At 37.7% G+C, this 11,057-nt stretch overlaps 1 protein-coding gene across 1 annotated transcript; it reads left to right on the forward strand.

Annotated features, from left to right (window-relative positions):
* The first annotated feature begins 7,747 nt into the window (after positions 1–7,747).
* Positions 7,748–9,115, forward strand: LOC132366573 (bleomycin hydrolase-like). Its single transcript, XM_059924167.1, is given in 1 exon segment — positions 7,748–9,115. A coding segment is annotated over 1 exon segment (1,368 nt).
* Positions 9,116–11,057: the final 1,942 nt, after the last annotated feature.

Here is an 11,057-nt window from a genome sequence, read left to right on the forward strand (position 1 = left end):
ATTTTGTGTTGAACAAATCAAGAAAATTTCAGGTTTTTTTTTTACAAAATAATTTTTTAAATTGAGTTATAAGTGACATATAGCATTGTGTAGTTTTAGGTGTACAGCATAATGATTTGATATATGTATATATTGTGAAATAATTACCATAATAAGTTAGTTAACATTCATCGCCACACATAGCTACAAAATAATTGTTTTCTTATGATGAGAATTTTTAAGATTTACTCTCCTTAGCAACTTTCACACATACAATAAGTACTGTTAACTGCAGTTACCATGCTGTACATTACACCCCTCAGACTCATTTATCTTATAACTGGAAGTTTGTATTTTTGATCATTTTCACCAATTTTGCCATCCCCCAGCCCCAGCTCACCAATATGTTCTCTGTATCTATATATGTTCGTTTTTGTTTGTGTCTTTGTTTTCTTTAAGATTCCACATATAAGTGAGACCATACAAAATTTGTGGTATTTGTCTTTCTCTGTCTGACTTATTTCAAATACCCTCAAGGTCAATCCATGTTGTTGCAAATGGCAGTATTTCCATCTTGAAAATTTCAGTTTGAATATCACTGTTATTTCTCATAATCTTTAGACTAGTTCTTTGTTTTCTTGTTTTTTATTTTAAACTCTTCGACTTTTTAAAATTTATATCTTCTCTTTTTTAAAAACTGTTTTATGATAAACAAATAGTGTAAGGCAGTTTTATCTTGATTGAAAAATAGGGCAAATCCATTTACAACTGAGACAATGTGACAGCAGCCTTGTAGGTCACCTCTGTCTCCTTCAGGAGTTCCATTCATAGTCAGCTTTAACTGTCACTTCTACATGAATGACTTCTACATGTGACCTTCAACCTTGACCTTCTGACTGCTAGGTTAGCATTTCTAAATGCTCAGTATATACCTTAACATTATCTAAGAGTTAATTACTGACCTCTGCCTGGAAAATAGTAGAGACTCAATAAAAAAAATTTCTGAATCGATCATCTATATGTGTTAGTTGGGATTTGGGGGAGGCCAATACGTTTATCGCTCCTTTCAATTTTTTTTTTTTTTTATTATATACTGCCCTTTACTTAGTTACTTCAGTCTCAAAGGTATCTTTTCTGAGCTCTCACCTCACAAGAGAATGAAGCAGAAAGCCCTGTGCCTATACGTTATGAAACAAAAACAAACAAACATTGGTTGGGTTCAGCTTAATCATAATTATATTAGCCAAATTGTATATAACGTGATAATTGAAAAAGAAAGACTAATCTTCAAAAAATATAATAGTGGGAGGGAGGGAAGAGAATTAGCATGCTGGATCCCAGTTCAGATCATCTGTGTGGCCTAATTGTTTTTAAGTACATTGGCCATTCTATGAAATGTTGTAAAAAGCCAGTGTCACCACGCCTGTGTGTGTCCATTAGATTTGAATAGACACCACAGGACTGCTTTTGGTGGATGACTTGTGCTGAAGCCAAATGAGCAACCTGATTGTGTTAAACCAGCCTATTGATTGCCTTTGATATAAGTGAAAATAAAGCTTCCTTCACTCACTTGTGATTTGTTTTGAAATGGAAGGCAGGGGATGCATTACAAAGATGATATCCCAGGCTCTCAACAATTGTAGGTGGCTTTAGGCAGTAATATCTGGTGGATTATTGAAACATTCATAGAATCATAATTTTATCATCTTCAAGTTGCAATTGACTTTTCTTTGACTTTGCATTCCAAGATGGAAGTTGGTTTAGGTTGCTTTGATGATCAAAAGTCTGTGTTTTTTGAGAACTCAGGAGATTCTAAATTTATAAGATTTCCTACCCCAAACCCAAGGATTCTGTGACCTTATGTTGAAGGGGCAGGGGAGAGGCGGCAAGAAATCTTTCAGACAGGCATTACAGCTAGTTCTGATGAAAATAGGTCAAAGACCGTACTTTGCGAAAAACTGGGGAGGAGTGTGGGTAAAATTGAAGTGAATAAGTTCCAGGAATCTCAATAAAGTAAAAGTATTTATATATGAACACTTTAAAATTGCTATATACTTATAGGATATTATTTTTGTATTCGTAATAGTAGTACATGCGTTTTTTTCAGGCAGGGGATTACAAACCTGCTTAATAGTAGAATGAGACTAAGTAAAGGTAACTAACTTGATATTTAATTTCAGTGCTAAATTAGAACCCAGTTCCTTAACTCTATATGGTTCATCAGAGAGTGAGGGGGGGGGGGAATCTATCACAAAGAAAATAAGCTAATATAAATTTTTTCAAGACGTGGTTTTCAGCCTACTTTTGTGAAAGAATGGGCCTTGGGACTCATCAGGTCCTCCTTTTTATAATCTGGGAGTAAATCTGTGGCTGGGAAGGTGGCAACTTTCCTCCTACTAGTACCTCAGTCTACCCTGCTTCCAAGTTCTTCATGTTGACCCAGAAACCCGTTTCCATGCCCATGGTCTCAGCCCTATCTCTGCTTATCAGGGCTCTCCAATGTATTTTTATTTTCTTTGAAGTACAATGCGTGCATCTGACTCTGACTTTCAGGGCTCTCCATTAGCAAAATACACCTATCTGTTCCCAGCTCCCATAGCAATAATAATCAGGCTGTTAGATAAGGCTCTGGGTAGGTGGAGCCCCATTGAAGGAGTCCTCACTCAGCTCTTGCTGGCACATATTTACAACAGACTCTTTCCCTAAACTATGTCATAAACAATTTTCACGTACCTCTGAATTCACATGTATGAAAAATTATGTTTCTCCCTCTTAAAAAGAAAACAAAAAATAGCTACAACTTCAGCCATCTGGGTATTTTAAAATCTCACAATTTGTATTAAATACATACTTCTATGGATCTATTTGCATGTAAATATTTGTAATATCTCACCTCTTTTATGCCAGTGTGATGCAGAATTCTCATATCTATCAATAGTTTTGTTCTCATTTTATCACAGTAAATTATGGATAGTCTAATGAATTATTATATTATCTAGGTGTTACCTAGAATACTATTTAGATGGGTTTTTTGGGTTGATTTAGACCTAGGCACATGAAATGGGGACTTCTTCAGCCAGTAGGTTTGATTTTTGACTTGCTTTGTACTCTCAAAGCTGTTTCCAAAGTTGACGCAAAAGTTATTAGTGTGTTGGTATGCTCTTTATTCATTGAAGTAGGCGAATAGTGATGTTTCTGGAATAATAATGGACCTAGCTTTGGCACATTCCTCTCTAATGGACAACTACCTAGGCTGATATTTTATCAAGACCCACTTTCAAAACCTGTGACTTTGCCGCAAGGCTCTGCTCTCCTTCTCTCTGCAGCCCCATGGTGAGCTATTTTTAAGCTGCACATGTTTAATTTTGCAACTTGTGACAATTGGAAAAGCATCATAACGTCTATTCCTACTGAGGCACACCAAATACAGCAACATGTATTGAGAGGAGCAGCGTTTGGGGGAAAACTTCATTGGGGCAAGAGTCTTCTTGGGAATTACTGGATTCTTTCTTCCTTGAAGGAAAGCCAACACTCTTCCCTTAATCAATCATGTTTATTTATTTATTTATTTATTTTTCCATTCTAAGGAGCAATGAGCATAACCCAAGTGTATTTAAGATTTGCTTTACCTGGATTTGGACTTCTCAAGAAGAGCTGGTCAGAAAAATAAATAAAATTCCAAAATGTAACTAGGAGAGATGCGTGCTCAAATGAGCCTGTACTTTCACGTTCCCCTGTAAGTTACTTAACAAGACCAGTGGTTGCCTGTGGAATCATCCCTCATCCTAGGACCTTTGGTTTTTACTGCATGATGTACCGGCTTGCCTTTAAATTAAATTTAGCTGTAACTGTACTTCAGTTAACTTTAGTAGCCTCTGTACCATGTGCTAAAAGTGCTAATAACTACTTTGTTCATCCAGAAAATCCTTGAGCCCTTGTGAGCTGTTGTGAAGTTTACTCACATTTCTCTGTGAATGACAGTGGCTTTTACTCAAGCACTTCTGAAAAGTTAAGGACGTCTGTTATTTTTGAACATGGAACCTTGGTTATTGATGTATTATAAGAGGTAATGGTTGTATTAATCCAAATTAGCTGATAATTAAGAGCATTTTTCTTTTTTGTTTTCTAATGCTCTGTGACATTTTATATTTGTTTTCCTAATTCTGTTTTGTAAGTTCCTGAGGATAGCATTCAGCAACAATATTTTCCCTACACACCCCCAGTGGTAAATAGACACAGGCAATGGATTCACCAACAAAATTGGTGATTTATAGTTGCCTTTCCTAGAGGAAAAATCGGTCAGATTGGTGCTCCGGGCTTTAACATCAAAAATGAGCCCTAAGGGCTGATTTCAAGGAAGTTCCTCAACAGAATGGTTTATAGAGTATTAATTAACTGTTCAGAGATTACAGAAATATGCGTATACAGAGCAGGTACCCATATATGTACTCTAGGTATCCACATGGCTCACTCTTGTGCCTTGCCTTCTTCAAATCCTTACCCAAATATCACCTCGATGAGGACTCAGTGATCACCCCATTTTACTTGTATCACCATCCCCTCCCTTCATTCAGCATATTCAGTTCTCCTTGTCCCACTCTATTGTCTTTTCCCCCCATTATGATGTAAGCTCCATGAATCACTGTTTTGTCTGTTTGGTTCACTTGTGTATATTCAGAACCTAAAATAATAATGCACAATAGGTGTTCAAAAGGTATTTAAATTTTTTAATTTATTTAATTTTAAGTGAACTCTGTATTTTGAGATAATTGTAAATTCACAGGCAATTGTAAGAAATGATACAAAGAGATCCATGGTAAAGTATTTAGTTTCCCCCAATGGTAACATCTTACAAAACTCTAGTAGAATATTACAACTAGGATATTGACATTGATACAGTCAATGTCAATTGACAATATTTCTATCAGCACAGGGATCTATCATGTTGCACTTTTATAGCAACATTCACTTCCCTCTGGCCCCTATCCTTTCCTTAATCTTTGGCATCCACTAATCTGTCCTCCATTTAAAAAATTTTGTCATTTCAAGACTGTTACATAAATATAATTGTGCAGGATGTAACCTTTTTAGATTGGCTTCCCCCCCAGCCCCGCCCCTGCTCAGCGTAATCCCCTTGAGATTCATCCAGGTTGTAGATATCAATAGTTCATTCCTTTTTTCTTGCTGGTGTGTATGAACCACTGTTTGTTTATAGGTTGTTTCCAGTTTGGGGCTGTTATAGACAAAAATGCTATAAGGGTTTATATAAAGATTTTTGTCTAAACATATATTTTCATTTCTCTGGGATAGATGCTCAGAAGTGCAATTGGTGGGTTAAATGGTTGATATATGTTTAGAATTTTTTTAAAAAGCTACCAGACTGTTTTTTAGAGTGGCTGTACCATTTTACATTCCCACCAGCAATGTATGAATGGTCCAGTGTCTCTGCATCCTTACCAGCCTTTGGTCTTATCACTAGTTTTTCATTTTAGCCATTCAGCTAGATGTGTAATGATGGACTCACTGTAGTTTTATTTTTTATTTCAGTAATGACTAATGGTATCAAACATCTTTGCAGGTGCTTTGTTGCCATTTGAATATCTTATTTTGGTGAAATGCCTTCATGTCTTTTGTTCGTGTTCTAACTGGGTTGTGTGCATGTTCCTGTTGAGTTTTGTACGTTCGTTATATATTCTAGATAATAGTGTTTTGTCAGATATGTGGTTTGCAAATATTTTCTCCCACTTTGGAGCTTGCCTTTTCATCCTCTTAAATGAGTGAGAGTTTTTAAATTTGATGACATCCAACTTAGCAATTTCACTTTTATAAATAATCCTTTGGTGTCAAGTCTGAAAAATCTTCACCTAGCCCCAAATTGTAGAGATTTTCTCTTATTTTTTCTTAAACTTTTGCAGTTTTACATTTAATTTTGTGATCCTTTGTGAGGTAATATTTGTGTAAGATGTGAGATCTTGGTGAAGGTTCAGTTTTTGCCTATAGATGTCCAATTGCCCCAGCACCACCTGTTGCAAGGCTCTCTTTCCTCCACTGATTTTCTCTTGGCATCTTTGTCAAAAATCAGTTGTGGATAATTGTGTGGATTTATTTCTAGGTTTTCTGTTCTGTTCCATTGAAGTATGTGCCCATCTCTCTACCAATACCACAGTCTTAACTAGTGAAGCTGCATAACTCTTGAAATCAGGTAGAATTATTTCAAGACTTAATCTTCTTTTAAAAATTGTTTCAGCCATTCTAATTTCTTTTTCTCTCCATATAATTAATATAATCTTTTCTATATTAAAAATAATCTTGCTCATATTTTGATTGGAACTGTGTTAAACCGTATGTCAATTTGGGAAGAATTGGCATCTTTACTGTGTTGTGTCTTCTAATACATGAACACAGAGTGTCTCTCTGTTTATTCAAATCTTTTATTTCCTTCTCCAGAGGTTTTGTAATTTTCAGCACACAAATTTCATACATGTTTTGTTAGATTTAAACCCCAGTATTCACTTTTTTGAGCCATTGTTAATGATATTGTGTTTTAATTTTTATGTTTATTGCTAGTACAAATGACTTCTCAGTAGTACAATTAATGTTGAGCTCGTATTCTATGACTTTGCTGAACTCACTATTCATTCTAGGAGTATTTTTAAGTTTGGATTTTTTTTTTTGTATTTTCTACATAGACAATCGTGTCATCCTCAAATAGGATAATTTTATTTTTTTATTTACAGTCTGTATGTCTTTAATTTCCTTTCTTATCTTATTGCACTGGTACTACTTCCAACTCTATGTTGAGTAATGCTGGTGAAAGCAGACATTCTTACCTCGTTCCTAATCTTTGGGTGAAACCATTCAGTCTCTCATCATTAAGTATAATGTTACCAGTAGGTTTTTGTAGATGTGCTTTATCAAGTCGAGGAAGTTGCCCTCTATGCCTATTTCACTGAGATTTTTTAAAAAATTATCTATGCATGTTAACTTTGTCATATATTTTTTTCTGAATCAATAGATGTGATTATGTTATTTTTTTTCTTTAGCTTGTTAATATGGTAAATTACTTTGCTTTTTCCATATCAAGTCAGTCTTGCAACCTTAGAGCCTTAGACTGAACCACACTGGTAGATCATTCTTTTTATATATTGCTGAATTATTCTGTTAATGTTTATTAAGGATTTTTGAGTGTATATTAATGAGAGATATTTGTCTACAGTTTCCTTTTTTGGTATTGTATTTATTAGGGTAATACTGGTTCATAAAATGAATTAGGAAGTGTTACTTCCTTTCTATTTTCTTGAAGATATTGTGAAGAATTGGTGTTAATTCTTCTTTACATATATGGTAGAATTCTTCAATGAAACCATGTGGCCTGAAGATTTCTTTTTTGGGGAGTTTTAAAATTGTAAATTCAACTTACTTAACAATTATAGGACTGTTCAAATTATTATCTATTATTTCATGTTTGGTAGATTTTTTTAAAACAATTTGTCCATTTCATCTAAATTGTCAAATTTATTTCTCTAGAGTTTATGTAGTATTTTCCTAGTATCCTCTGACATCTGCAGGTTCTTTAGTGCTTTTCTTGTTTAAATAGATATTTTTTAATGAATGGGTTAATTGAAAAATGTATTAAATTTTGAATACATTAAAAATATCTCAGTGGGAGAGGCAGGTCGGGCAGCTGAGGCAGCGAACCGCTGTGCAGTCCTGGCGCTTGCCTGAGGACCTCGAAACTACCGTTCCCCTGCCGGGCAGTGTGGGCACCATGAACGACGCGGCAGGACCGAATTTGGAGAAGGTAGCTACTCTGCTTCAGAAACTGAATTCTGATCCTCAGTTCGTACTGGCCCAGCATGCCGGCACCACCCACGACCTGCCGGACATCTGTCTGAAGAGGGCCACGGTCCAGGGTGTTCAGCACGTGTTCCAACAGGCTGTGCATCCGGAAGGCAAACCCATCACCAACCAGAAGAGCTCAGGGCGATGCTGGATCTTTCCTTGTCTGAATGTTATGAGACTTCCATTCATGAGAAAATTAAATATTGAAGAATTTGAATTTAGTCAGTCTTACCTCTCTTTCTGGGACAAAGTTGAATGCTGTTATCTCTTCTTAAATGCTTTTGTGGACACAGCGCAGGAAAAGGAGCCTGAGGATGGTAGGCTGGTGCAGTATTTGCTTACGAATCCTGCAAATGATGGAGGACAATGGGATATGCTTGTCAATATTGTTGAAAAATATGGTGTTATTGCTAAGTGCTTCCCTGAATCTTATACAACAGAGGCAACCAGAAGGGTGAATGATATTCTGAATCACAAGATGAGAGAATTCTGTATACAACTACGGAAGCTGGTATACAACAGCGCAACCAAAGGAGAAATCTCAGCCACACAGGATACCACGATGGAGGAGATATGCAGAGTGGTGTGTATCTATTTGGGTAATCCACCAGAGACGTTCACCTGGGAGTATCGAGACAAAGGTAAAAACTATCAAAAGATTGGCCCCATAACACCCTCGACGTTTTACAGGGAACATGTCAAGCCACTCTTCAATATGGAAGATAAGATTTGTTTAGTGAATGACCCTCGGTCCCAGCACAAGTACAACAAACTTTACACGGTGGACTACTTAAGCAATATGGCTGGAGAGAGAAAAACTCTATATAACAACCAGCCCATTGACTTATTGCAAAAGATGGTTGCTGCCTCCATCAAAGATAGAGAGGCTGTATGGTTTGGCTGTGATGTTGGAAAACACTTCAATGGCAAGTTGGGCCTCGGTGACATGAATGTCTATGACCTTGAGTTAGTGTTTGGTGTCTCCATGAAGAACGTGAATAAAGCTGAGAGGCTGACTTTTGGTGAGTCACTTATGACCCACGCCATGACCTTCACTGCTGTCTCAGAAAAGGATGATTAGGAGGGTGCTTTCGTGAAATGGAGAGTGGAAAATTGGTGGGGTGAAGACCATGGCCACAAAGGTTACCTGTGCATGACAGATGAGTGGTTCTCTGAATATGTCTACGAAGTGGTGGTGGATAGGAAGCATGTCCCTGAAGAGGTGCTAGCTGTACTAGAGCAGGAGCCCATTGTCCTGCCAGCCTGGGACCCCATGGGTGCTTTGGCCGAGTGATATTGCCTCCAGCTTTTCCTCCTCCCATGGGACCTGAAGTAGCTGCAAAGGCCAGATCCAGGGACTGAAGCCAGAGTTACACAGGTGACTGTGTGTTCCCATGGGACACAGTCAGACTCTTGGATTTCTCCTCCAGGAACCTCTTTGGGAAAGTGTGCTTTATGCTGAAACAAAATACTCTCTAAAGAAAAAAAAGGGAAAGATCAGCTCATACTATCGACTCTCCTCATCTCCAACAAATCAGGATCTCTTAGCATTTTAATCAGATGTAATTGTTTGTCTTAACTCTGTCACACCAGTTCGGTTCAGTGTCTGTTTTATAAGGCAGGAGAGGATGAGCAATTGAAGTGTGTGGAGAGAAAACAGACTTAGTGCTCCTTGTTCCTAGAGTAGAGTGGGAGGAGGGCGCCCTAATATTTGAGCTCTCCAAACTGCATGCTGCCTGACAGTAACACTGTCCCTCCTAGGTGGCAGTCACTGAATTCAGTTTTTTCAAGGTAATTTTATGCACCTCTAATAGGCCAGGAAAGGGAGGTTGATCAAAACTGACATGATTCCGTCCTATTGTTCTGAACTGCGGGGGAACACAGCTCTACTTGAGTCACGGTTAAGTAGAGGGTTGGAGAAAGTAGGTGAGAGAACAACCAAAACCTTATCATGATCTGAATTATAATCATTAGCAGGAGGAGCTCTCGCCAAATGGTTTAACTTCTGCCTCTGGGATTGGGAATTGGGTGGGCACGAAAAGGGGATATCCGTTCTTTCTGACAACTAAATGGTGCTGAGAAACTTTTGAATAAAACACTTTGCTAAAACAAACAAACAAACAAAACCTCAATGCTAATATGTCCAAAGTAGAACTTTTGACTTTCTCAACTGTCATAGTCTACCCACAGTTGTTTTATTTTCTTAATTCATTAGAGTTATCTATCTAATTGTTCAAGCCTCGAACTAAGTCATCCTTAATTCTTCACTTTCCCTCATTTCCAACCCTACTAATTCTGTTTCAGAATATGTCCAGAAATCAACCACTTCTCATTTCCACTCCAAGCCATGCCACCACATTGGCACCAAATGGCACCACATGCCATCGGCACCACATTGGCACCACAGTGGCACCACACTGGCACCAAATGGCACCACATGCCACTTCCACATTTCCAGTAGTGGAGATGACTACTGCGATGCCCCTCGTAGGTGTTCAGTCTTCTACTCTTGCTCCTCTACAGTTCATCCTTTACGTAGCACAGAGATCGTAGAATTTTCCTGCTCCCTGGAGTGACTTTCCAGCTCACATGGACTAAACCCGAATTCCTTACCCTGGCTATAAGACCCTGCATACTAGTAGGCCCTGGTTTGTAGGCCCTGGCCTCCCCTGTGAAATCATCTCCTATAAGGCTCTCCTGACTCAGTATACTTCAGCAGTCACACCCTTCTTTCTGTTCCTTGAGGATGCCAAGCTCTTCTCCAGCTTGTGGTGCTGGCACAAGCTTTCCTCTCTACTTGACGTGCTCTTTCGCCTGAACATCTTATGGTTGATGGCTGTCTCATTCTTGTAATCTGTATTCTGGAAGAAGAAATGTTTTCATTGACCATTCAATCTACTCACTTTCTAGTCTGTTAATCTGGTTTTTAATAGTCTCCATAGCATCTATTTATATGTGATATTTTTTATTTATTCTTTGTTAATTTGTTGTTTTCTAATCTAAGGTGTAAGCTTCGTGTGTGCAGAGGCTTTGCCTTTTTTCATTACTGCTGTATTGCCAGCACCTAGAACCATGTATGGAACAAAACAAGTGCTCAATACATAATTTCTGCATAAATCAATGAAAGTGCTCTGCTTAATGCCATCTATACCATATCTTATTTCACTCTCCAACAAATGAACAGTGTCCTTTTACCCATTTTATAGATAAGAAAGTGGGGCTTTAAAATAATTTGT

This window comes from Balaenoptera ricei, chromosome 5 (assembly GCF_028023285.1).
Source record: "Balaenoptera ricei isolate mBalRic1 chromosome 5, mBalRic1.hap2, whole genome shotgun sequence".
NCBI classification, from domain to species: Eukaryota; Metazoa; Chordata; class Mammalia; order Artiodactyla; family Balaenopteridae; genus Balaenoptera; species Balaenoptera ricei.